The sequence below is a fragment of the Heteronotia binoei genome, chromosome 4 (genome assembly GCF_032191835.1).
Source record: "Heteronotia binoei isolate CCM8104 ecotype False Entrance Well chromosome 4, APGP_CSIRO_Hbin_v1, whole genome shotgun sequence".
NCBI lineage: Eukaryota > Metazoa > Chordata > Lepidosauria > Squamata > Gekkonidae > Heteronotia > Heteronotia binoei.
The window spans coordinates 47,066,319-47,093,994 of NC_083226.1; the positions used below are offsets into that span (position 1 = coordinate 47,066,319).

Consider the following 27,676-nt stretch of genomic DNA (forward strand, 5'->3'; position numbering starts at 1 on the left):
GACATAAATGAGACAGACCAGGCCATGTGTGTCACAAAATGTAATGCAAGATAGCAGATATATAAATTTTATAAAGTACACAGACAAACACAATTTTAAAAAAACTTAAAAGATGATTAAAAGATTAGCAGTCTTGCAATAATTTTGTTTAACAGTTTCTGATAACTGACACCTCTTGCTCTGAATTACAGCATCAAAAGACAACATCTGTGCTGTTGCAATCTTGAGTATGCTGTTCAGGTGTGTCTGTAAGTTGCAAACCTACTTTTGATTTTTTTTGACATTGATTACAGAAATCCCATAATCAGTGCTTTGAGCCCAGGACCCAGGGGAAAACATGAAGTGGCAGGGTGTTTTGAGCTTTTGTACATAAGCCGCTTCATGTGCTGGTCAGCCAATGGAGAAAATAGAGGCTTGGCTCTGTAGCTCCTGTGCGATTGAGCAAGCCTGGCAAAGCAAGGCGTGATACAGAAGGAAGCAATAGAGAAGGAAGCAGATGACAGTGAGTTGCTCATGGGCCTAATAGAAGGTTTTTGGGGGCCTGATCCGGCCCTCAGGCTGCATGTTTGACACCCCTGTTCTAAGGGTTCTAAGGATGAAAGGGAAGGATGAAAGGGAAGTTGACCAGGCTTTCCTCTTGAACCCCTAACAATTTAGTATAGGATTCTTGGATCAAACATCAGAGTTACCAGGAAAGATAAACCAGGGAGCTAGAATTCAAAAGAACAAAGCTGCAGCTTTTCTTCTATACAGTGCAATACAAGTTTCCCCAAAGGATACTTTCACCTGCCCAGGCTTGGGAACAGAATTCTGATTGGTCAGGAGGAATCTAGCAAAAGAGGTATTCAATAAAAATCCAAAAGGCTTTTTTTTTTTTTTTGGCCAAGCCTGAAGCTTAAATGCTGACCAGTTAGGAAAAAGTGTCTTCAAAGGGTGTTCTCTGCCCCTCCCCATGAGTCTCAAGATTTTTTTAGTCCATGCTTCCTTCAGTCCACTTTTGACTTGCTGTCAAGGGAGTGTGGCTGTGTATGGTAACCTTGGTAGCCATTGTTTTAAGTCCTGTGGTCTTGACACTCCAATCTTCTGAAGCTTTTCTTACTGACATGCATCTTTTCTTATGGTTCAGTCACTTTTCCTTTTTGTCCCACGATAGGCAGATGATGATGATGCTTTTCCAGTTATTGGGGCAGAAGTCCTCCAGGGACTTTCCAGCTGGTGGTCATCTCCACTGCTGTCTTCTAACCTTGGTCTTCAGACCATTCATACTCTTTCACTCTTCTTTATTCCCTCTTGGACTGACCCGTGAAGGTGTTTTGTTTATAGGTTTGCTTATCAGCTCAGTGTTGCACCTCCCCCCACCAACTGCATAAGTTCATTTCAAGCTGCCAGTTTCATACTTTTATTTATTGTAGAATTTTCTTTCTCCTCAAAAGGAAACCATGCAGATGGCAAATTTGCAGCCTGCTACTTGATATAAAATTACATTTCCAGTTTCTGCTTTGCATGCTCTATGGCTTGTTGGTCTAAAAGCCAATTTTAAGCTCTAATCTTTGTTAGCTAAAGGTTTTAAATCCTCATAGGCCTAAAATTTTACATCTGAGAAGGGAAGCCTTCTCCATGGGCCTCATTTTGATTGTGCATACTTGAGAGTAAGTTCCATTGACTTGAGTGGAAACTGTTGCTTGTGGTTTTGGGGTTGCAGTGTTTAAAACTATAATATTTATCTAACCAATTCAAGGTGCATGCATAGTAATTGGCATATTCTAACTGTGGTAAAATCCGCTAAACTAGGTTCGGACTGCATTGAGCCACAGAGGTTCTGGGATTTAGGCAACCAGGTGAGTTATGATCATAAAAATATAAGAAAGCGAACTTAAGAAGAGTCCTGCTGGATCAGACCAGTAGTACATCTAGTCCAGCATCCTGTCTCAAACAGTGGCCAACTAGTTCTTCAGGACAGGCAGCAACAGTATAGAGGCTGAGGCTTTCACCTGATATTTCCTCCTGGATCTGGATGATTCTGAATGTGGAGGTTCCTCATAGTCACTATGGCTAGTAGTGCAGAACGTGGCAGCCCGGTTATTAGCATCGAGGTCTTTACAGGCGTGGATGCATCTGGTGCTGTGCAAATTGCACTAGCTACCCCTTGAGTATTGGATCCATTTCAAAGTGTTGGTCCTTACCTTTAAGGCCCTTTATGGCCTGGGATCTGCATATCTTTAGGACCGCCTCTCCCTATATGAGCCCTTCTCCCGGGGTTCTGAGGTCAGCTGCACAACATCTTTTTGTGATCCCTGGTCCTAAGGACTTCTGACTGGCTTCATCAAGGGCCAGGGCCTTTTTAGTCTGGGCCCCCACCTGGTGGAATGAGCTCCTGCTGAAAATCCTGGCCTTGTGTAACTTACCTAGGTTTTGTAGGGCCTGTAAAGATGGAACTCTTCCGCCAGGCTTTTAATTGATCCAGTGGGTGTCCCCTGAAGTCATCGCTCTCTCCAGCACCTTACCATCTAGGTGCTTATGTTATGCTAAATGCTACCAGCCTATATGTGGTTTATGACTTGTTGCCAATTATGTGGATCATGGTTTCTGTTAATTCTGTAATTATGATATTATCTAGTTTGGATGTGGTTTGTTTAATGTTTTTGTAAGAGCGTTTTTGCACTGACCTTACTCGGGAGCGACGTTCCTCTTCACCGCGCAGCGTCTGCCAAAAACCAGTTTACATTTGCGACGCAAAAGCCGCGGGACTTTGCGGCTCTTCTGGGTTCTGCGGAGCAATTAGTGCAAAATCCGCGCAGACGCTGCGCGGTGAAGAGGGATGTTGCTCCCGAGTAAGGTCAGTGCGAAAACGCTCTAAGTTTTTTAATGCTGTAAGCCAGTGTTTTCCATTTGCAGGGTCGTGACCAGGTACCGGGCCACGGAAGTCTCACTACCGGGTCACTAGAAAAGCCAAAACTAGCCCCACACCCAGCAAAGCTAGCTCTGCCCCATCTCTGTGTTGTGCACAGAGGAGCTGGGCTGCCTCTCCTTCCTTCTCCCCTGCTCCCAGTGTTTGAGAGAAAAGCTAGCATCCACTGGCACTTTAGACCCATGAAGTGTTCTTCAGGGTATGAGCTTTCATGTGCCTTGCAGTATGTTCTTTTGGGGAGATTTCCCCAGGAGGCCTAGGCGGCAAAGAAGGGTGTGTGTGTTTTTTTTTTCAGCTGGGAGGGGTGGGGAGTGGGCATTCCAGTAGCTATTTTTTTTTTAACCGAATGACCCCTGGGAACGACCTTCCTTCCTTCCTTCCTTCCTTCCTTCCTTCCTTCCTTCCTTCCTTCCTTCCTTCCTTCCTTCCTTCCTTCCTTCCTTCCTTCCTTCCTTCCTTCCTTCCTTCCTTCCTTCCTTCCTTCCTTCCTTCCTTCCTTCCTTCCTTCCTTCCCTCCCTCCCTCCCTCCCTCCCTCCCTCCCTTCCTTCCTTGTGATGCTGTCTGTATTCTTGGTGCTGGGGAGGGAAGCAACAGTGGGAGGGCTTCTAGTGCTCTGGCCCCACTGGTGGACATTCTGGTGCTTTTTGGGCATTATATGAGGGTATTTTGGACTGGATAGTCCATTGGCCTGATCCAACATGGCTCCTCTTATGTTTATGTTCTTCCTTTCCTTTCCTTTCCTTTCCTTTCCTTTCCTTTCCTTTCCCCCCTCCCCCTGGATCTGTGTTCATCATACTGTTGTTGCAAACATAGGAGCTCTGCCAGTGAAAAGTTGGCACCCCCAGTTGTAGCTAGATGGCCTTCTATGAGATTTCTTTGTGAGTGAGAGTAAGAGGTGTGGGGCAGAAAGAGATTATTGGAGATTACTGCGGTATATATCAACAGCACTGGAAGAGATGGTACTATGAACTTGGCACCATTTTACTGGTCCTGTTTTTAACAGCTGTCTGACACCAAAATTAAATTCCTCCTGTAGATATTAAAAAGGATGAAAGTAGTTCACTGGCTAGATATCTGCACAATAGGTTGCTTTTGAAGGCATGGGAAACACAGCCAGTAAAAAACTGCAAGTCCCTCATAAATATCCTTTTTGGGATAACTACAGAAAAGCTTGTATGAACTTTATATACCTTGAAATTAATTCATTAATTGCAGTACAATTCTCTGCTACCTTTCACAGCAATTCCCCCATGTTTCAACAAAAGAAAAGTATGAAAAATAGCTGTTGAAAGATTTTCTTGAAACCAAGCAAGCTTTGTTGTAGCTTGAGGCAGGGTTCCAGTAGTAGCAGCTGAAGGAAGAGCCTACTAAATGTGTCAGCATATCTTGAGGTAGAGCAGCTGCCAGGGCCCAGTGTGGGTGGTACACAGTGCTGGCATTCCTGATGGCAATGGCAACAGCACTCCCAACTGCATACACTGGCCAGTGCTGTTGAGGAAGAAATGTGTAGGTGATGCAGGCAATTAAACATGGGCATTAGGATTGCTTGCAAACAGGAGAAGAATACACAGATAGGTGCATGCGGGTATAGAGGTGAAAAGTGAGGACCACCCACTTTCCACCCCCATTTTGGCTCAGCATGAGTTTCAGAGACATTTTTCTGAAAATGAATTTACTTCTGAAGAAGAGGCAAGTTTGGGGGAGTGCCCTGGAAGTGACATCACAGGAAAAGGTGGAGTTTTGGTTCAGTGTACCCCAGAAGTGACATCACTTGGTCCTTGACACAACAGGAAATGACATAATTCCTGTCTCCCGGCTCCACCCCAAAGCCTACTGACTCCACTCCCAAATTTTAGGGGGCCACAAAGGAGAAGTGTAAAAATAACCGGGCCACGGGAAAGAAAAATTTGGGAAACCCTGCTGTAAGCCGCTCAGAGCCTACTTCAGAGATAGGGTGGGGTATAAATTGAAAAATTAAATTAAATTATTGATTCATAGACTCCATGAATCCCAATACCCTTTAAAAGCTGTATATTTCTGTTACTTTCTCTGGAAGCAAATTTCACATTTTAATCACTCCCTGTCAAAAGTAATATTTCCATTTGTTTGTCCTTCCTAAGCCTCTTGTCCATCCTAAACATCAGCTTCATTGGATGCTCTTGAGTTGTAGTATTTTGAGAGAGGAAGAAAAAATTTCTTGTCAACTCTTTCCATTCCATGCATAATTTTATAAAGCTTTATCATGTCCCAGTTGTCTCTTTTCTAAACTAAAGAGTCCCAGACCGTTCAGCCTTTCCTCATAGGGAGGGTGCTGCAGTCTCCTAATCTTGGTTGCCCTCCTCTGAGAGCCAGTTTGGTGTAGTGTGTAAGTGTGCGGACTCTAACCTGGGAGAATCAGGTTTGACTCCCCACTTCTCCACATGCATCTGCTGAGTGACCTTGGGTCAGTGACAATTTTTGAAAGAGCTGCTTTCAAGAGCAGTTCTCTCAGACCTCTCTCCACCCCACCTACCTCACAGGGTGACTGTTGTGGGGAGAGGAAGGAAAGGAAAGGAGATTGTAAACTGTTCTGAGACCAGGTGAAGGGCAGTGTATAATTCCAATCTCTTTTTCTATCTTCTCTGTACTCTTTCCAGCTTTGCAATGTCCTTTTTGAGATACGGTGACCAAAACTGCGTATCATAGTATTTCAAATGAGGACGCATTACATATCTATAAAGGGATATTACAATATTGGCCATTTTATTCTCTGTCCCTTTCCTTATCCTTTTCACCCCTGCAGCACACCAAGTTGACACTTCCATTTAGCTATCTACTACAACCCCAAGATTTTTCCCCCTCTTGGTAAGTTCAGGCCTCATTAGCATGTATTTGAAGTTGGGATTTTCTGTCCCAATGTGCATCACCTTACACTTACCAACAATGTCACATTGTCGTCCACTCCCCCATCTGTGGAAGTTCTCGTGAAGCTCTTCAAAGCCAACCTTGGTTTTTACCATCCTGCATAATTTGGTGTCATCTGCAGTCTTGGCTGCTATACTACTCATCACTAGTTCCAGATCCATGATGAATACATTAAATAGCACTGGCTCCAATACTGAAAAGCCACCCAGCTGTAGCACCATAACAAGGTTCACTTTTTAGAGTTCAGTAGGTGTTCTCTCTTTTCTTTCACGCTGTTGGCGGAATCACTACCTTGTTAAATCATGCACTGTTTCCCCCCCACACTTAAGCTCATTAATGCAGCCACATCTGATCCTTGTGGGACCCCACTGCTTACTTCCCTCCATAGTGAGAACTGTGCATTGGTTCCTACTCTTTGCTTCTTTTTACTGAACCAGTTTTTAATCCATAAGAGAACCCGTCCTATCCCATGACTGCTGTGTGTCTCAAGCAGGCTACAAGCACCCCACTCACCCTCAAGCTTTGTTCTCTCAAAGAAATCTCTGTTAATGCTTTCCAGTAATTTAGCAGTTTAGGAAAGGCAGGAACCCCCACCAGCCACTCAGCTTCCCAGCAGCTCTTTTCTGGCTTCTTTCTCCCAGCCCAACTGGCTCAGTTCTGCCTTTATGTTTAGATGTGTGGGAAGTATATCATAAAACTTAATTTCTGCCAACAGGATTATCTCTATGCTCCCTTGTTTGCACTTCCTGAAGTCATATATGTAATGACATTTCTTACATTATGTGGCAACAAACAAGTGTAGTCTTGTCCAGGAAGTTGTAGTCAGTCCTGGCTTTTTGAATATATTGTAGGGCAGGGGTGTGAAACATGTGACCTGGGGGCTGAATCAGGCCCCCGGAGGACAGGCCCTGAGCAACTGGCCATGGTCTGCTTCCTTCTCCTTCTCCCTCTCTCTTGCTCTCTTCTGCATCACAGCTTGCTTTGCCAGGCTTGTTCAGTAGCACAGGAACTACAGAGCAAAGTCTCTGTTTCTCCATTGGCTGAGGCTCCTCCATTGGGGAGGAAAGGGAGATGGATAGCTTGCTTTACCAGGCTCTCTCAGTTGCAAAGCAGAGCTACTAAGCCAAGGGTCTCTTCTGTTGGCTGAGGTTCCCCCCACTCCTGGTCCCCTGGGGAAGGAAGGAAAGAGCCAGAGTTTCCTTTGCCCGGTTCCCTGGATCACACAGGAGAGATACAAAGAAGGCACCTTTAAGACTAATGAGTGCTAATGTTTTAAGCATTTTTTTAAGTTTTTAAAATCTTTAATTGTGTTTGTATGTGTTCTTTATAAAGTTTATATCTCTGCTACCAGGCATTACATTTTATGACGCTCATGGCCTGGCCTCACAAGGTCACATTGAGTTCGACACCCCTAATAGGGTATGTTTCCCTATATGTACAAACATCAAATAAGAGGCTAAGATGTAAAAATTTTAGGTCTAAATAAGTGTTGTGCAAAAAGCCCTCTATCTACTTAGAGCCAAAAATGTGTTAATGAGCTTAAATGCAGGGAAAACAGTGCATGATTTTGACAAGGTAGTGGTTCTGCCAAGGAAAAGAGAACTTCTCCTGAACTCTAAAAAGTGAAGCTTGTTGTGGTGCTACAGCTGTCTGGCTTTTCTAATACGGAAATTGCACTTCAAAGATACCTACCAAACCCCTCACTCCACTGTTGCCTCATCTCTCCACTTGACATGGCACATGGAATATTGTAAAGGTGTTAAAATGCTTTTAACACCTAGCCTGTAAAAAGTTAAAATTGGCATTAAGCGTAAACTTGCTAGCGGGAAAGTGATGCACGATCCCACATAGTGTTTATGCTAGGTGTTAACTGTGTAGGGATATCAGTACATGTGAAGTGTACTGATACATAGTGAAACATCTGTATGGGTAAAATGCTTGTCTTACTTCATCTTCTCTTAGTTAAAACAAGCCAGTGGAATTTGCTTTGCAATAAGCACAGTTAAGGAGAGGCTGTTGAGGTCTGAATTAACAGGTTTTTGAATTACTGTCAGGCACATGATGTGCATATCCATTTCATTGTGTTTTATATCATTTGCAAATAGTAGTTGGATAATGTCTTCCTTTTCTTGTGGCAAATGTTCTCTCCCTTCTTGAAGGGAAGAACTATTTCACTTCCACTGGCAGCCTTTTGGATTTTGCCCTGAGTCAGAAGAATTTTATTAAGTAATAACTATGAGTTCTTACAAACAGTAGAACATTTATTGAAAGGGTAATGTACTGTTTGTAAATAAGAAGAGCAAGTCCTTGGAATCCTTTTTAGGACAAGTGTATCAGTTCCTAGATGAAACTGAAATGTATCATGCTAAGAACAACCTGGGAGGCTTTTTAATTTTAGTGAGATAGGATATTGTCTGACTTAAAGGAAAACTTGTGATTGCTGAGAGCAGGGAAGTATAACTTTATGTGGATGCTACTGTGGTGAAAAATAAGCAGTGCCTTAAGAAGAAGAAGATATTGGATTTATATCCCGCCCTCCACTCCGAAGAGTCTCAGAGCGGCTCACAATCTCCTTTACCTTCATCCCCCACAATAGACACCCTGTGAGGTGGGTGGGGCTGGAGAGGGCTCTCACAGCAGCTGCCCTTTCAAGGACAACCTCTGCCAGAGCTATGGCTGACCCAAGGCCATTCCAGCAGGTGCAAGTGGAGGAGTGGGGAATCAAACCCGGTTCTCCCAGATAAGAGTCCGCACACTTAACCACTACACCAAACAGGCTCTCCACAGTCTTACTGTGACTGTTAACTGAAATGATTTTGCAAAAGGTATTTTTGCCAAAAGAACAAAGGTTTGCAAAATTGCCTCACAAGCCAATCTTAGTGCTTTATTCCAAGTGAAGGTTGTTGGTATACAGTGCAATCTTGTTTGTATACTTAGAAAGTAAGTTCCACCAAATTGTACTTAATTCAAGGTAAGTGTGCTAAGAAGTTCCCCCTTAAGCAATCAAATAGCATGCCACACAGTGGCTAGTGTTGGAACCTCAGAGGATGTTTTTAACAGTTTTTCAGTGGAAGTTGTATTTGCTTCTGTGTTGCACAGGTTAATATTTTCCTCTTAAATAGCCAATCAGACTAATAATTTGATTTTAACAAATATTTAGTTTCTTTAACATTTCATATACACTGTTGGCAAGGCTGATGAAGGTATTTTAAGCTGGCTTTTTCTGTATGTGCCATTCATCTCCAATCTTGAATCTGCAAATGCAGCCAATTAAAAGATAGGGGGCAAGTATCATTCTCCCTCAACTTCAGTATTCCTCCCCACCGCCAGATTCTTAATTTTCATTAGCAGGTTCAAATTAACAGCCTGCACCTGCTATTAATTGACAAGTAAAATTTAACAGATATAATGGATTATCTAGTAGTTTCCATGTAGTTTAATAAACAAAAGCTCCACTGTTTTGTATTCCTTAACTGAACATTTTTATTACTTTTTAATAATCACTCTGTTAGTACTCAATACTCTTTTAAGACTTAGTACTTTTAATACTCAAATATTGAGAATAGCTGATGGAAGGTTCCATAATTTTTCTTTTAAAAAATTAGCTTTGTTTACAAGCTAGTGATATTGATATTGGTTTTTACTAGATGTCTGTATCATCATTCCTATATAAATGAACATGAAATATTTTGAAAAGAATACAGAAGACATTTTGCAGAAGTTGCAAAAATATTTGCACCTTGAATATGTATTGGCTGTGGACATGATTATTAACTCATTTTGTAGGGTTTTTCCACTAATTGTGCAAAACCCCCCAATAACACACCCTTTCAAAAGATGCAGAATACAATGTGCAGTATGACTCCCATGTTGTGATGTTAGATAGTTTCAACTGTCCTGATAGTCCAGGACTCAAATTTGTGGTTAACTTTAACAACAATTCCAAGTTCCTCAGTAGATTTTGAAATGATGCCAAAAGGCAAATGAACAGAATTCAGAAGAGTAGCAATGTTTATTGTAGCAGCAGAAGCAAAAATTCCTTGTGACATCTTAAGCTGTGGTGTTGCCCACATTAAATTTGCTATTCATTAAGGAGCCATGGTGCTCTCAGTTTTGATGTGGAGTGGGATGGAATGTGTGCTGCTCCCATGTACTGACCAAAGCTAAATATGGATCACAGTTACCTGAAATCAGCACTAGCTACGCAATACTAGTCTAACTTGGGTAAGTTTAAAGCAGCTTGCACATCCGGCACCCTGCAGAGACTTCAACATAAGAAAATTTCAATGAGAACGTTATAACAGTCTGCTGAATCAGACAAAGAGTCCATCCAACAGTGGATGGCTAGATTCCTTTGGGATCTTCCCAGCAGGCTATGAAGGCAATAGTGTGCCTTCATTGTTGTCCACAGCAATTGTCACATAGAGGTATATTGTTTCAGGAAGTTTCATTTAACTGTCATGGTTAAAAACCCTTGAGAGGCCAAAGTAAGCCTTTGACTTTGCAGCATTATAGTGGTGCATTTCATAAAGCTAACTATGCAGTGGCTGCTTATTTATTGCTAATTACCATCTTCAGATTACCTGTGTTCTGTTATTTATGAAGAAGGAATAAAATCTATTTGCTAACCATACATTTGTAGGATAAACCTAAAGAATGCTGCTCCCTTTTTCATTCTCCCCCCCCTTACTTACAAAACTGCAGATATATGAATATTTCATCATAAAAAAGATGCTCCAGCCCCCTCTGATCATCTGAATGGATATATGCCAAATCTTTTTCCAAGTGCTATGATATTTTTGCATGTGTTGATCAAAAATGTATCTATTTCATATCAACATCATAGACTTGAATAGACTCACTAATATTGGGTATGTATTTTTAAAACTAATTATTTTGAAGGAGTAATTTCTAAAACAAATAAAAATGGGAAAAGGACAAGAATTATGTATATAGACAGGGGTTTTGCATTGCTAGTACAACTCTGTATGCTCTGGATTTAAAAAAAAAGAAGCTCCCAATCTCCAACCTGTTCTTGTAAAAGTAAACCTTAAGGACTCATATCACAACCTGCCTGATGACTTAGCAAGGAGAAGGTAAGGAAAACAAGCTGAAATCAGGGACTACATGTAGAGGTTGTACTAGGTAACTTTTGGAGATTCATTCACACACAGGTCTTAAAAACACTTGAAAATATGGGTCATGGATGTGCAGTGGCCCATGTTTTTAGATCATCTGTGGTGTTTGGAAAGAGGGATTTAACTCTCCCCTCTTCTAATCTTCCTACTTTTCAAGGCTACTAATACTTGGGCTTGTATTAATAATCTGAATTTGGAAAATTCATGGATGCCACTTCCATTTTAAAAGATTCTGAGTAGGTCTGTACATATGTTTGTGTCAGGTCTAGTTCACCCCTGGTTATCTAGGGACAACTCCTAGGCCCAGTAATTCTCAGAAAGCCAAATTGTTGAATTAAGTTTCGCACACAACTGGCTGTTGCAAAGTCCTTCTTAATGATTCTTTGGCTAGAAGTGATCATGCACACTCTGCAGGGTTCTTTTTCTAGCAGGAGGTCCTCTGCATATTAGGCCATGCCCCCTTGATGTAGGCAATCCTCCAAGAGCTTAGAGGGCTCTTAGTGCAGGGCCTACTGTAAGCTCCCTAACCGTGTCACTTTGCCTTGTGATTATGTAGAATAAAATTTCAATAATCTTTTGGGGAGATAGCTGACAGTAGGCTTCAGTTTGCCATTGGTGTGTGCTTCTCTCTCTTTGACCAGGCGGCGAAGAGGGCTGCTACTGCTGAAGAAACTGGGATTTGTTCATTCAGATGTCATGGCAAACAACAATTAACAAGTTGGGTTCAGAATTCCAGTTTGTCATCTGCCAATAAATTTGTTGAGCAGCCTGCATTCAGAAAAATTATTAAACTGGAGTTTGGTTTGCGAGCTATGGTGTCTGAATGTTCTCTGTACTTGCTGTTTGGTTCTACTTTCATTAGCCAAAGCACCCAAGAACAAGCTGCATAGGATTGGTTTTTTCCAGGGTAACACATTGCAGTTGAAGATGCTTGAGTGGAATAAATAAGCTTCCTTTTGGGAAATTAAGGTAAATTATAATCTACAGCGCTTTTGGTAAAGGGGCGTAAAATGTGCCCGCAAGCTAAATGGAGGTTATCTTGGGGTTACTGTTTGGACAGGTCATTCAAGGCTGCAATACTAAAATATACCAAGGCTGCAGTTATTTTCTGCTCTTCCCTGCAGCTAGTGTAGCTATATACAAAACTGATCTGTGCTTAAAAATGCAGTTGAACAGTAAACTTTGCTCAATTGCTTTCTGATGTAGAATATGATAGTTACCAAGTCATTGGAAGGTTTTAAGGAAGTGTTTGTCGGACTGCTACAGATAAATACACATTTATATTTGTTAAATATATGGTTACTTTGCTGCTCTAGGGTATGAAGTACAGAACTTTACAATCCTTATCTGGCTTGTCTTTATACAACTCTAGTGAAGTGGGGGCAGTAAAGGAGAGCAAACAGTTGCCAGAAATCGACTCTAGTGGGAAAGCAAGCTTAAATTATACACATTGGTAACAAATAACTGTATGAAAAACTTCTTTTGGTAAGGAACTCTGAGAAAGTTGTGGATATTGGTGCACAGAGCACTGTTCTGTGTAGTGGTGTAATGGAAATAATTAAAACTTGCGGTTTTCTGACTTAAGTTCTTTCAGAGCTCATCTACAGCTTCCAGAAGACACAACAGCTGAAAGATGTTTTGGTTTTTGAAATTTCAAGACGGCCTGTTAGGATTATGGTACATACAGTAAGGTCTTCATTCCTATGCAGAACAAATATAAAAGTTGCTTTCACTATAACTTATAGGTGAATCAGAAATTGGAGAGACTCCATACACAAATGTGTGATTAGGCAAAATTAACAAAATATTTTATTCAACCCAGGGGAAAGGTCAGGTGAAATTGGGGGTTGAATTCTCTGAGGTAATACAATATAGATAACTGAGGTAGAACCAGTATATATACACACTTTAGTTCTTATGTTTCAAACTAAAGAGTTTAAGTTACTTGAATCCTTATACAACAATGTTTGAGTCCAGTGGCACCTTTAAGACCCAACAAAGTTTTTATTCAAGGTATAAGCTTTCATGTGCATGCACATTTCTTCAGATAAAATGAAAGAAAATGTTCTGGACTGCTTGGGAAATCACTGCAACCAGAGCCTCTCAAAGATTTGAACATATGAACATATGAAGCTGCCTTATACTGAATCAGATCCTTGGTCCATCAAAGTCAGTATTGTCTTCTCAGACTGGCAGCGGCTCTCCAGGGTCTCAAGCTGAGGTTTTTCACACCTATTTGCCTGGACCCATTTTTGGAGATGCCAGGGATTGAACCTGGGACCTTCTGCTTCCCAAGCAGATGCTCTACCACTGAGCCACCATCCCTCCCTAATGGGATACAATGGACTGGTTCATGCACATTTCATGTGCATGCACATTTCTTCAGATAAAATGAAATGGAAATTACCAGTCCATTGTATAGACAGAGGGTATGGACTGCTAATTTCCATTTCATTGTATCTGAAGAAGCATGCATGCTCACAAAAGGTTATACCTTGAATAAAATTTCGTTGGTCTTATAGCTACCATTGGACTCAAACTTTGTTCTGCTGTTTCAGACCAAAAGATTTATCCATTTGATGAAATCTTTGAGAGGCTCTGGTTGCAGTGATTTCCCAAGCACTCCAGAACACTTTCTTTGAGTATTCTCGGATCTTTTTTTAACCAAAAGAGAAAGGTTTGTACACTCTTTTCAGTACCCAAACCCCTTCTCTTGAAACGCCAGTTGAGTTTTAAACTGACTCTTAAGGTATCTAAAGGCAGTTTCTAAGCAGACCAGACCAGGGATCTCTGCATTCTTAAGAACTAACTCCCTGTTTGACTGGGTAGGGAAATTCTTTCAAAGATTTATCCCCGTTTCTTTGCCTGAATGGGAGTCTTCACCTAACTTCCAAAACTTCCTCACCAACTTCCCCCTAGTTCTACATTAAACTGCATTTAAACTGCTCTCAGCTTGGTCTGAAATCAGACTCTCTCAGTCTGCACAGCTGATGCCAACTAATCAGATAGCTTGGAGCAGTCTGTCACTCCAGGCTCTCTAGCTCTGAAGAATTAACCCTTCACAGTCCTTTGTCTGTTTACATAGAGCTTCTAATCTTTTAAAAGTGCTGTCTGTCACAACAGTCGCAGTGGGATTACTGGTGGATACTGTGTTATATCTAATAACATTGAACTCTTGAATTATGTGGTGTTTGCTTATACATTTTGTATGATTCACCTTGAAATAATAAAGATTTGTAAATGTAGTGTATGTGTAGTCTACACAGGAGTTATCTAATCTGTAGATTTTCATGCAACACATTGATTAAAAGCTTTTCTTATGAGACAATATTTTACAAGTGTTTTCTGTTTCCCAAAGATTGGGGGCATGATGAAAACTGTTGTTTTTTTCCTCCCTGGTTGTTCATTTCTTTGTGTCTACCTAGGAAGTTCTATCTTAACCTTCCTCCAACTGGGTCCTCTAAAATTATATAATTCTAGGTTTATATAATTCTAATTTTGCCTTTTCACACTTTGTATAGATCAGCATCTTAGTAAACTTGTACCTACCCATTTTTTTACTCTCTCTGAGGAGAAGATAAGGGCACCTGAATCTTAAAAGTAAAAGAAGCTTTGAAGATTGTTATTTTTCTGCCAGAATTGGTTCCAGTGGAAGAACCTGGAAGTCCTTTACTACCTTACAGTCTTGTATTTCAAAATACATTGTTGTTGTTTTTTTAAAGAAAATATTCATTGTGTAAAATGCAGAAAACTAAAAAATATAATTCATAGCATGTCACTGAATTTACGTTTACTGAACCCCAACATTTGTTTTCCAGTAGGAAAGTTATATGAGTATTAATTCATTGTAGGGGTCTGGATATTTTCATGAAGACTGTGTTAATCTGCTTGCCAAGACATGTGGTGTAGAGCTCTATAGGGCACCGAAGCCTGAATTGCTAGAGATCTGCTCTCACGGGACTGTTTTTGCACATAGTCAAGTCTCCTTTGGTTGCCTAAAGGGACTTCAGAGTTTTAAAAAAGCTCTGCTCTCCAGAGTACTGAATTTATACATCCACTGCTAATGTATGTGCTGCTCTGTGACTAGGAAACCTCTGCTTTAGTTGTTGCAATGCTTAGGAAGAATGTTTCCTTGTTAGTAAGAGGCATTTTGAGCCTAACATATTAACAGAATGAGCCAGGGCTGAAACTCCACTAGGGCTATCTTTAAGCTTCTAATTAAAATGACATACTTTTGCTGAACTTTTTATATGAAAAACAATGAACCTCTTGTGCTGGGGGTGAGAGCACTTCATCTTTTGATGGAAGAAGTTGTTGCCTGGAAGAGTAGTCACACAATCATGTTTGCAGCTGTGTCAGTGTTTCAGCAACCTGTTCTTCAGCAAATGTATGGAAGTCAGATATTTGTCTTGGATATGGATCAAGGAACTCTGGATGTTTGTATCTTTCTGTTACATGCTTCAGTATTTAGGGATGTATATTTGCCCATTATATTTGAAAACTAAGATTGCCATTTTGTGAGTCACTTTGCCTGATGTCTGCATAGGTTTTAATATTGTTTAATTATGTTTTATTTGTTCTAAATTGGCTATATTTATTGTTGCAACCTGCCCTGAACCCTGCAGTGCAAGAGAGGGTGGGCTAGAAATCAAATAAATAAATACCCATTAGCTAAGCCCAGTTTTCCTTGTACTGAACCAACAGGTAAGGTTGACTGGCACCCAGGCACGCTGTAGTGGTTGCAAAATTGCTGCAGAGCAGTCCCTTTGTTGTACCATCACCCCATCATCTCACAAGATTTAACAGTATTTTTATGGTGTTTGTTTGGCATGGGTTTACCTATTGCATGTAAACAATATAGAACAGAGAGCATATAACAGCTTATTTATGATTCAGTAAAATAGTCCCTGAATTCTGAGTTTTTACTACTAGGAATAAAACTAGATGTTGGTGCAATCTGACAACCCCTCCACCCTTTCTACCCTGTACCTTCTCTTTTAGCTGCAAATTGTTGAAAAGGGGCTGTTCATTTGTAGTTTATAGATTGGCTTTAGGTGTTTGATTTTGTGAAAGGTGATGAGGTTAAGTTTGTATACAACAAATGGCACAGTACATAATCAGTGGATGAAATCTTACTGCTGGCACTGGCATTCGACACCTAGTTAGTCTATTCTGCTGGATCATGGTGGTTTTATTTCAGTTAGTGTTTGAAAACTATTCTCTAACTGTTCTCTCAACCCATAATTTAAATCCGCTTTCCATTTGTCACTTCAGCTTACTTTTGAAAGCAGTTAATTCTGTGGGTGAAATAAAGACCAAATTAAGATAAGACCTAAAAAAATATGAACTAGGAAGTTATCTTGGTGTTTCCTCAATAGGTGGCTTTTGGTCAAGCTGCTATTGGTCACCTCACAACTGTGGTATGGGAGTTATACTGGCCGCCTCTAGATGCCTGCTGGAAAAACTTGCCAAAGCACTTGGGTCTCCTTAAGTGTGAAGCATTAATTGAATGTAACTTATGCTAGACTGTAACTGTGCAATCCAAGCAGAGTTAGGTCTTTCTATTGAAGTCAGTTAGAAGGGCATAACTGTTTAGGATTGCTTTGTATTTCAGTAAAAGGTAGCTCTATAAGTTAGGGTTCCACACACTTTTCCATCACAGCATTAGAACATAAGAGAAGCCATGTTGGATCAGGCCAATGGCCCATCCAGTCCAACACTCTGTGACAGTGAATTCCACATGTTAATCACCCTTTGGGTGAAGTATTTCCTTTTATCTGTTTTAACCTGACTGCTCATCAGTTTCATTGAATGCCCATTAGGGATAATACTTCCACCCTTTTTGGTCTCAAAAGCAGCAGGAGACTATCTCTGTTTGAAATGGAAGGGCACCTAGCCACCTTCTCCTTTGAGGTATATAGAATTCAAAGGAGGTGTTGGTAGAGATGGCAGGTGCAGGCTGACTAGGAGGCCCAAGATCTGTGGATTCTGTTATAACTGTATTTGAATACCTGCCTAGTTTAGCACCTATAATGAGATCAAAAGCTTTCTAGAGGCCAAGAAACCTTGGGAAGTGACATTGTCAGAAATATTTTAATGTACTTAGGTATACTATTTGGAATTTTACACTTAAAGCACATGTAAGGTTATGGTTTGCCCTCTTGTCTTGGAAGCTGAGTGTAGCTGCTTTTTGTAGAATGACTGAAGGGGTAGGTTCATCATGGATTGGCATTCCAGTGTGGGCTTCACAATCTCCTTGCTATGTTGCAAAGCAGAACTGATAGTTTGAGTCAGTTGAATCAGTGATTTCTTGGTCCTAATGTACAGCCAGGGCTGCCACTTTTTGTGTTTAATTAAATACATGCAATGGGATTACTAAGTGGTAATGTTAATACATTGATTAGCTGTTAACTAATGTAACTTGGAAAGATGTGTAGAGAAGGCCAAGGAGTCTGGAGACAGTCAACTTCCACAGATTCAGGATCCTGATCTTTCAGATGCGTAATACTTATCAGCAGGGGTTGTTTTGTAGAGAAATAGGTAGTGGATTGTTAGGCAGCTGCACCTACTATTCAATGAACAAGGCGGGGAGGAGGAGGGGGAACTGTCAGAAAGGTTCAAGAGCTGTGCTTCTGTGAGCTCCTGCTGAATTTAAGGCCTGCTCATCAGTTGCAAATAAGATTTCAGTAAGTTTGCTAGTGTTGCTGTGACATACTGCACTTTTTAAAAGCTTTAGAAGTTCTGTGTAAACAGCTGAAGGACTGTGAAGGGTTAATTCCTCACAGAAACAGAGTGCCTTGAGTGACAGGTTGCTCCAAGCAATCTGATTGGTTTAGCATCAGCTGAGCAGAGAAAGTCTGAAAGAGCTGTGTGCTGAGGAGAGATTCATTCTCTTGCCTTGATTGAATTTTCTGACAAAAAATGTAATCTTTCATTGAAATCTGCCTCCGTTTTTGAGGACTGGAAGGGTTCCAGAGGAGATCCGGGAAATTACAGGCCAGTCAGTCTGACTTCAATACCAGGAAAGTTGGTAGAAACCATTATCAAGGACAGAATGAGTAGGCACATTGATGAACACAAGTTATTGAGGAAGACTCAGCATGGGTTCTGTAAGGGAAGATCTTGCCTCATTAACCTGTTACAGTTCTTTGAGAGGGTAAACAAACATGTGGACAAAGGAGACCCAATAGATGTTGTTTACCTTGACTTCCAGAAAGCTTTAGATAAAGTTACTCATCAAAGACTCAGTAAGCTCGAGAGTCTTGGAGTAAAAGGACAGGTCCTCTTGTGGATCAAAAACTGGCTAATTAATAGGAAGCAGAGAGTGAGTATAAATGGGCAGTCTTCACAGTGGAGGACGGTAAGCAGTGGGGTGCCGCAGGGCTCAGTACTGGGTCCCATGCTCTTTAACTTGTTCATAAATGATTTGGAGTTGGGAATAAGCAGTGAAGTGGCCAAGTTTGCAGATGACACTAAATTGTTCAGGGTGGTGAGAACCAGAGAAGATTGTGGGGTACTCCAAAGGGATCTGTTGAGGCTGGGTGAGGGGGCGTCAACGTGGCAGATGAGGTTCAGTGTGGCCAAGTGCAAAGTAATGCACATTGGGGCCAAAAATCCCAGCTACAAATGCAAGTTGATGGGGTGTGAACTGACAGAGACTGACCAAGAGAGAGATCTTGGGGTCATGGTAGATAAGTCACTGAAAATGTCAAGACAGTGTGTGATTGCAATAAAAAAGGCCAATTATTAGGAAAACAGCCAGTATTATAATGCTCCTGTATAAATCGATGGTGTGTTCTCATTTGGAATACTGTGTGCAATTCTGGTCACCGCATCTCAAAAAGGATATTATAGCATTAGAAAAAGTGCAGAAAAGGGCAACTAGAATGATTAAAGGTTTGGAACACTTTCCTTATGAAGAAAGGTTAAAACGCTTGGGGCTCTTTAGCTTGGAGAAACATCGACTGCGGGGTGACATGATAGTGGTTTACAAGATTATGCATGGGATGGAGAAAGTAGAGAAAGAAGTACTTTTCTCCCTTTCTCACAGTACAAGAACTCGTGGGTATTCGATGAAATTGCTGAGCAGTTGTGTTAGAATGGATAGAAGGAAGTACTTCTTCACCCAAAGGGTGATTAACATGTGGAATTCACTGCCACAGGAGGTGGTGGTGGCTACAAACATAGCCAGCTTCAAGAGGGGGTTAGATAAAAATATGTAGCAGAGGTCCATGAGTGGCTATTAGCCACAGTTTGTGTGTGTGTATATATATATTGACCACTGTGTGACACAGAGTGTTGGACTGCATGGGCCACTGGCCTGATCCAACATGGCTTCTCTTGTGTTCTTATGAATTCAGTCTGGTTTCAGCCCTAGCTGAGAAGAATCAAGTACTGACAGTTTTGGAATTCAGCCTTAATTGAGAGCAGTTCAACACAGAAGAACTGGGGGAAAGCTGGCAAGGAAGTTTTGGAAAAAGATGGAGACTCCTATTTGGGCCAAGGAAAAGGGATAGAGCTTCTAGAGAGAAGAAAATTCCCTACTCAGTCAAACAGGGAAGTTAGTTCTGGAGAGTGCAGAGATCCCTGGTGTGGTTAGATACCTCCTCTAGAGACCTTAAGAATCAGTTAAACTCAAGATGAGTATTGGTGTTTCAAACATGGTGGGACAGCCATAGTTCTTGAGTAAAGAAGAAAAACACATTATTAGGGCAGCTCAGTAAATAAAGGGAAATAAAAAACCCGGAGTGAAAATCTTGTCTCTGAGGGAAAGAAGTGCATCCCAGTTAATGCAGATCCTAAATAGAGATGGGAAGTCCTGTGAGAAAACATGGAAACATTCAGATATATTGTATTTTTCTACCTTCCAGATGACTTTAAAAAAGTTATTCCATTGGGGCAAAACTGTTAAAACATTTCATATTAGTTAAATTTTCTTTGAGTGCAATGCTTTTAAAGAAAGCAATCCTAAGCATGTCTACTTAGAAGTAAGTTCCATGTTATTCAGTGGAACTTATTTAATGGAAAACGTTTTTAAGGATTGCAGCCTAAGAGAAAGTTTTATTCACTCAAAATGTATAGCAAGAAAAAAACTGAGGGCTTTTAAAAAATTTTCCTTTGGAAAAACTGGGACACTCTTGGGATGCTAAACTCCATGAAATAATAATGTAATAATGTTGTATACCACTTTGAGTCCCCATTGGAGAGAAAGGTGAGGTATAAATTAATAATAAACATTAGTGGTAGGTCTGTTATAATGGTGGTTTGCTGTAGTGATATACCTGTACTGATTTTTTTTTAAAAAAAAAAAAAACTTGTCTGGTTGAGAAGAGTACAGAAGTAAAAATAGCATTAGTTTGAGACTGGAAGTTTGGAAATCCCTGCCTTCCTGCCTAGGCTGTAGGCAGATCTCCTTTGCTCTTGATCTTTCCATAGGAATTGGAGCAAAGTAGGCTTTTGGAAACATCAGTGCGCACATGCACAGACCATGGAAGAACAGATATTGGAGGACAGTGTCCTTTCACTATTGTGAAAAATCCTACTCCAGTTTCAAGAACTACAACATAATAAATCCTCTGGATCTTGAACTGGGATCACTGTTCCTGCAAGGCTTTGATCGCAGGGGCCCTTTAGACATTACATCAGTTGTGTGAAATAGGAGACATTTTTCTATGGGTTCATTGTGTAGGGCAGCTGTAATGTTTAAAGAGTAATCCTGGCCAAGTGGCAGTTACATATTTATAAAGGTCAGGTTTTTCCACATTGTGGCAGACCTCTTAAACATCATGAGAGCTATAGAATCAAGCGATATAGAAATCTTTCATACCATTAAAGAGTGTCTTGGCTACAGGCCATCATTCCATTAAATTGTTATGAAAAATTGGCAGTTGCTTTCAATGGAAGGCACTGTAGCTGTTCAGTGATTTTTTTTTAAAAAAGTACAAAACAGATTACTTGTCTTCTGGCATGAACCATGTATCCCATTAAGAACTATACTGAGCTAAGATAAGCTGCAGGTTTCTTCCATTGTGAGAGCTGAACATATTAGTTGTGAATATGTAAATAGTACAACTGGGACAAAATGGCCTTAATAATTTAACAAAGTTGGTTGGAAGTAAGCTTTAATCTCTGCTGTACACTTAGCAAAAACTTGAGTTGGCCTATCTAATGACTACCTATGCATGTGGAATGGTTTCCTGAGATGGGTTTATTAAACTGTTGAGAGGTCTTCTTTGCACATGGCACCTGTAGAAAATTTGTAATGTGTGAAGCAGCTGTAACTTGAGTTCTTACTGTACTTTTTGTCAGTTATACCAACTGTGTTTGGATTAATTAAAACAAAGCCACACTAAGATGTCACATTGATTCTTGGAGAATTTTAACATGTTGCATCAATGACTCCTGGGGAAAAGGCTGTTCCTACTATTAAGCTTCTGCAGTAAATCAGGTGAAGACTTTTTACAGTGGTGACTATTATATAGCATATTTTCCTGCCTAGTTTAAGTAATCCCTAATGTGAAAAAATATGCAACAGTTTTGCAAAGCAGAATGTACTCAAACCTTGTTTCATTATTTACAGTGCACTGTATATAGTGCGCTGGCTGTCAGGTATCTTGTGTTTAATCCAGCCAAGAATAAGAACTTTAAGAATGGACTCTTTATAGTTCACTCTGTCATCTGTACATGGAAAGCAAAACAAGCGTATAGATATGGATATTAATTTTAGAGAGACAAGTGCTTACACCTCCTGCAACAAATTGCTCTGCACATTGAGAACTTGCTGTGCAAAATGTCACCTAGGAATGTATAAAAGACTGAAGAATCCTCAGGTGGCCTTTTTGGTGTGTTTCTTTATTGTGCATAAAAGTACAAAAAAGTTCCAAGAGTTACTTGTTCAACTAGTACATTATGGGTGTATAGGGATGAGCCATTTGGATGTATCCCTTTCTTTTTAGAGAGGCTTGGGTAACTGATTTTCATGTCTTGGGTCATTAAAAATCAGGTTCGAGAGGAAGGAGAATGAGCAGATAAGTGAGTGGTGACATTTCCTCTAGAGGAATAATGGCCCAGTGAGCAGTGACCAATAAGGTAATATAGTAGGAGAATTCCTGTGCATAGTAGGCTGTGAAAGATTACTTAGAATTTGTGTAACTCCCTGCACAGTGATGTTCTCTTGCTGGTTTTAGTCACCTAAGTACTAAAGTTAAAGTAGTAGGAGAAATAAAATCTTTAAATCCTCTCTTCTTTTGCATCTTAGACTAATTTCTTTCGCGTCTTAGACTAATTATGAAATTGAGATTAGACTTCGCTGTCGGGGTAGGAACTTTCCCCCATACAGTCAAGAGCAGGGTTTTTTTTTTTTAACAAGAACACAGTTCTGACTGGATTGGTGTTGGGATATGGCCTAATATGCAAATGACTTCCTGTAGGGCTTTTTCTACAAAAAAAGCTCTTTTCAAGAGTATCATTCATTTTTCCTCTTTTCTAACCCCAGCACAGTGCTGTGTTCTGTGGCTTCCTTGCCAAAAATTCTTAGTTATTGTGACCGCTCTAATAATCTGAGACTGTAGTCGGAGCCCTCTGCTCACGACCTGAGTTCGATCCCAGTGAAAGCTGGTTCAGGTAGCTGACTCCAGGTCAACTCAGCCTTCCATCCTTCCGAGGTTGGTAAAATGAGTACCCAGCTTGCTGGGAGGGAAGTGTAGATGACTGGGGAAGGCAATGGCAAACCACCCCGTAAAAGGTTGGCTGATTAAATCTTGCCAGAGGGAGCTAGGATGTCCTTTACGGGACATCATAAATAGATCCCTCTCAGAGGGGCGTTTTCCAACACCTCTGAAAGAGGCCTTGGTCCGCCCCCTCTTGAAAAAACCTACAGCAGACCCGGCCGAATTGGCAAATTACCGACCGGTGTCTAATTTACCATTCTTAGGTAAAATTATCGAGAGGGCAGTGGCGTTGCAGCTACAGAGGTTTCTAGATGACGCTTCTGTCCTAGATCCATGTCAGTCTGGTTTCCGGCCAGGCCACGGGACGGAGACGGTTCTGGTCGCCTTAGTAGATGACCTCCAACGGCAACTGGATCGAGGCGGTGTGGCAGTGCTGATGTTATTAGATCTGTCGGCTGCATTTGACACAGTCGACCATCAGCTGCTGATCCACCGCCTCGCCGACATAGGGGTTAGGGGGTTGGCCTTACAATGGCTTTCCTCCTTCCTCATGGGTCGGGGACAAAGGGTGGCAATTGGGGGTGAACGATCCCAGAGGCGCACACTAGATTGTGGGGTGCCCCAGGGAGCAGTTCTCTCCCCGATGTTATTTAACATCTATATGCGCCCTCTTGCCCAGATTGTCCGGAGGTTTGGCTGGGTTGCCATCAATATGCAGATGACACCCAGCTCTATCTGCTAATGGACGGCCGGCCCGCCTCTGCCCCGGGGAGCCTGGATCAGGCCCTACAGGCTGTTGCAACATGGCTTAGGCTGAGTGGGCTGAAGCTGAACCCAGCGAAGACAGAGGTTCTCTGTGTGGGTCGTGGCGCTCTGGGGAGGGAAATATCTCTCCCGACCTTTGACGGTGCGCCGCTGACGGCGGCGCAGTGGGTAAAGAGCTTGGGTGTTTTACTGGAGCCTTCATTATCAATGGAGGCCCAGATAACAGCCACTGCCAAGTCAGCATTCTTTCATCTGAAGCGGGCGAGGCAGTTGGCCCCTTTCCTAGAGCGCCGGGACCTAGCAACGGTGATCCATGCGACGGTCACCTCAAGATTGGACTACTGTAACGCCCTCTACGTCCGGCTGCCTCTGTGCCGGACCCGGAGATTGCAGCTAGTGCAGAACGCGGCGGCCAGGCTGCTGCTTGGCCTCCCAAGATGGGAGCATATACGGCCGGGGCTGCGCGAACTGCACTGGCTGCCGATTGTATACCGGGTCCAGTACAAAGTGCTGGTGATTACCTTTAAAGCCCTATATGGCCGAGGACCGACCTACCTGAGGGACCGTCTCTCCCCGTATGAGCCCCAGAGAGCACTGAGGTCAGTAGGTAAAAACAGATTGACCACCCCCGGGCCAAAAGAAGTTAAACTTCGGACTACCTATGCACGGGCCTTCTCTACCGCGGCCCGTTCCTTGTGGAATCAACTCCCAGAGGAGGTGCGGGCCCTGCGGAACCTTGATCAGTTCCGCAGGGCCTGCAAGACCACCCTTTTCAAACAGGCATTCATGAACGGCTGACCAAGTCCACAATGAAACATCAAAATGGTCCAGTCTGGAGATCCGCCATCATTCACAAACTGACAGGCATAGCGTCGATTAATAACGGTACTGTCAGATCTAACTTAATGTTTTTAGACTTAGGAACTGTTTTAACTAATGTATTAATCGGTTTGGGGTTAATTTAATGTTTTGTTAAATGTATTGTTGTTTTGCTGTTGTTAGCCGCCCTGAGCCTGCTCGGCGGGAGAGGGCGGGATATAAATAAAATTAAAAAAAAAAAAAAAAAAAGGTCTGTGAAAATGTTGTGAAAGCAACGTCACCCCAGAGTGAAAAACGACTGGTGCTTGCACAGGGGACTAGCTTTACCTTTCATTTGCCCTTAAATGTGGAGTGTTTTGGGGGACCTACATGATATTGGATAATATGTAACTGTTAATCGCTCACCTCTGCAGTTTTTCTGTTCAGGAAAGAAAATCCAGAAGGTCAATTATTATAGTAATATGATACCTTACAGTGTGTGGAATCTAGCCTATGAATTTGTCTATAGTCTGTTTACTAAACAATACCAATCTAGTAGCTCTCTAGTCTTAGACTTGTCTTATTCTGAAAGCCCGCAGAGCTTTTGCTTTTTTGAAAAATAGTACTATTTGTATGATGCTTGTACTGTCCATCATCTAAACACTCCTGTATAAACTCTATAAAGCTTTTTCTTGCTCTAGTAGTACATGAAGGACTTTTAAATGGAATGTGGTTGATGTAGGGAGGAGGAGGATTACTTATGTATTAAGTTACATTTGAAATTTTTTAATGCTGACACTGTATACCTAAGAATTGATACCTTCACAGTTGTACCAATTTTAATTTTTTTGCATCTGAAAAAAATTTACTATAAAATTTAAAACTGTGGGGAAAACAGAAAATAAAGGGATGCCACAGTTATCACATGCTGTTACAAAGAAGCTTGTATTTATTTTAGTTACAAAATTTATGCCTTGCCTTTCTGCCTTCACCAAAGCTGTCAAGGTAGAAAACAGCTTAAAACCGTTCAGGACTGTTATAACCAAACAAAAATATTCAAACAGTTAAAACCGAGTTAAAACACACATGCAACTAAATATTATGTTATCAAGAACCACAGCTGTTGATTATTACTAAGCACCCAGCTGCTAATTTGTCATAACTGACATTCAGGCCTGAGTTTGGTAAATTTTTCGGTTGGCATGGCTGCTGTTATATAAACTCATGGGAATTCTGAAAGATCCACATCTTTTTCTGGCTGGTGAAGATCACCCATATGGGGAGGTGTGGTCATTTCAGAAATCTTGAAACCATGACTTGAAAAATGCTATTTTCTCATTTAATTTGTTTTTCTTGGGGAAGAAAATGAGGTTCAAGGGGGAGGGAATGAACTAGATACAATAATTTTAGCAGAGGTTGCATTACTGCTTTATAGTTTATGATAACACAGGATTGTATTAATGGTGCTGTAAATAAACTTGTATGGAAGAATAAACTCTCACTTTGCCTCTTCAGACTCTGAGTTACTATTGTGCCCAAAGGTTTCTGAAACTAAGAGGGTTGCAGTCACCTTGTACACATTAGGTGGGGAAGATGAAGAGAAGGGAAGAAGGAGCTAGCACTATATTTTCCCATTGCCAGCAGAATTTTGTCATTTTTTAATGTGGTAGTTGACTTTACAGTATCTTGGAGATCAGCCTTTGTTGATCTCCTTATCATTGTATCATGATATGATGTAGCTGTGGACAGAATTATACATGTCATGTATTCTTCAGAATTGCCCATGCTTGTTTCTATTCACAAATAGCTTCTGAAAGATGAATATTTCTTGATTGTAAATCTTCATTTTTAGCTCCGTGGACTTCTGAGAACTGAATATTTGCACAGATTGGAACAGCTTCTCTTTTTACATGCTAGCACTTCATATCAGCAAGTAAGACATTTTTATACATAGGCCAGTTTCTTTTGAAGATGATGCTTGCTTCCTTGAATGATAATTACAAAGAGGCTTTCATTTCCCTAACTATAAGAAAATTCTTCTTGTCCCCCAGTTTTCCTCCAAACATTTAATTTTTCCTCTTTGGATAAAATGTGTGTGTGGGGGGAGAAAAGTCCTTGAGATTTGCCTCAGTTGCCCTGGGCTTCTTAATAGTTTTTCTAGATGACAGAAGTATTGTGCATCCACTCAAAATTCTGGGCACAGGCGTGCTTTTTGGAAAATGTGTTTGAGTGTACAATGTCCTAATCTTTGATCTCCAGTTGATTGAAATCTGTTCATAATATTGTATTAAATGATAGTTCATGTATGTACCGTACAACATTTTCCGGTATTTTTAAATGCATATAATTGTGACAGCAATTAATGTGCTATAATCGTGTTTAATTATAATACATTATTAAAAGTTAATTGTTTCCGATGTTAAGTTTAATAAATATTCAAAGTATGCTGATACTCTGGAAATGTTTCTGTCCAAATGGATTTTCTTGTTTTAGCTATGGAATTTTTTCCCCTTCCCCTTTTAATTTTCCGTGCATCTTAGATGCCAAAAATTAAGATACATTGGCTATGATGGCATAGAGGGCAGCAGTTTCCAACTCCTTCTCAAATATTGGGTATACTTCATGATTTTCTTATAGGAAATAGACATCCATGTTTTTAAATTCTATAAGTTCCCCAGATATTATTTGGTATGCTGACTAGGTTATAAATTATTATGCATTTTGTTTTTAATCAGTAAAAGTAGTTTAGGTTTGATATACATTGTACATCAGTTTTTCCCCCAAAATGTGATGCCCCTGGGTTAAAACCCTGGAAGAATTTTTTTTCTTCCTGTGACTTCAATATTTCTGGAAACTTTACATCTTCAATCTTGTACAACTTCTGTATATAGCATTCACCGTAAAAACGAAGTCCTTCCTAGTTGGGATGTCAGCTTTGAACGCATAGTCTGTCTATTAAAGACATAGCTAGCCAAATGTCTGTGCTTGCTGACTTGCCATTTTCAGCTTTCTAAGGTTTGTGACAGGCTTTGCTTATATTGTCTGGATTTGAATGGCTCGTTCTTCCTGCCATCTGTTAATATTGTGCACTTCCAGCTATCCATCTGGTTATGCTTGTGTTTAGAAAGACAATAGCTACATACATTGTGGTTAGTTTACCTGTTTGTGCATAATAGACCTCAGTTTGTAAATCCTCAGCTAGTGTTTAGAAAGACAATGGCTACATACATTGTAGTTAGTTTACCTGTTGTGCATAACAGACCTCAGTTTGTAAATCCTCAGCTAGTTTGCTGCATGACTCATCCTAAGTTAACTTGCATTGCCACCATGTTAGCAAAGACTCACTGCCACTTTCCTCACACACTAAATAACGCACTTTGAATACACTTTGCAACTGGATTTTACTATGTGAAATGGCAGTATCCATTTGCAAACAGTCATTGAAGTGGATTGAAAATGCATTATTTGGCATGTGTGAAAGCACCTACTGTGT

At 40.9% G+C, this 27,676-nt stretch overlaps 1 protein-coding gene across 16 annotated transcripts in view; it reads left to right on the plus strand.

The window, feature by feature from the left end:
* The window catches only part of ELAVL2 (ELAV like RNA binding protein 2), a 191,872-nt gene that overhangs the window by 16,123 nt on the left and 148,073 nt on the right, over positions 1-27,676 (plus strand). For 4 of the 16 annotated variants that reach the window (XM_060237205.1, XM_060237206.1, XM_060237207.1 and 1 more), the window contains exon 1: positions 26,041-26,116. The exons of 11 other annotated variants lie outside the window; for them this stretch is intronic. In XM_060237205.1, the coding sequence (XP_060093188.1) occupies positions 26,094-26,116 (23 nt within the window). In that variant the 5' untranslated portion in view covers positions 26,041-26,093. Of the gene's footprint in view, positions 1-26,040; positions 26,117-27,676 lie in introns of those variants that run through there. One more of the 16 variants, XM_060237211.1, reaches the window with a different exon arrangement.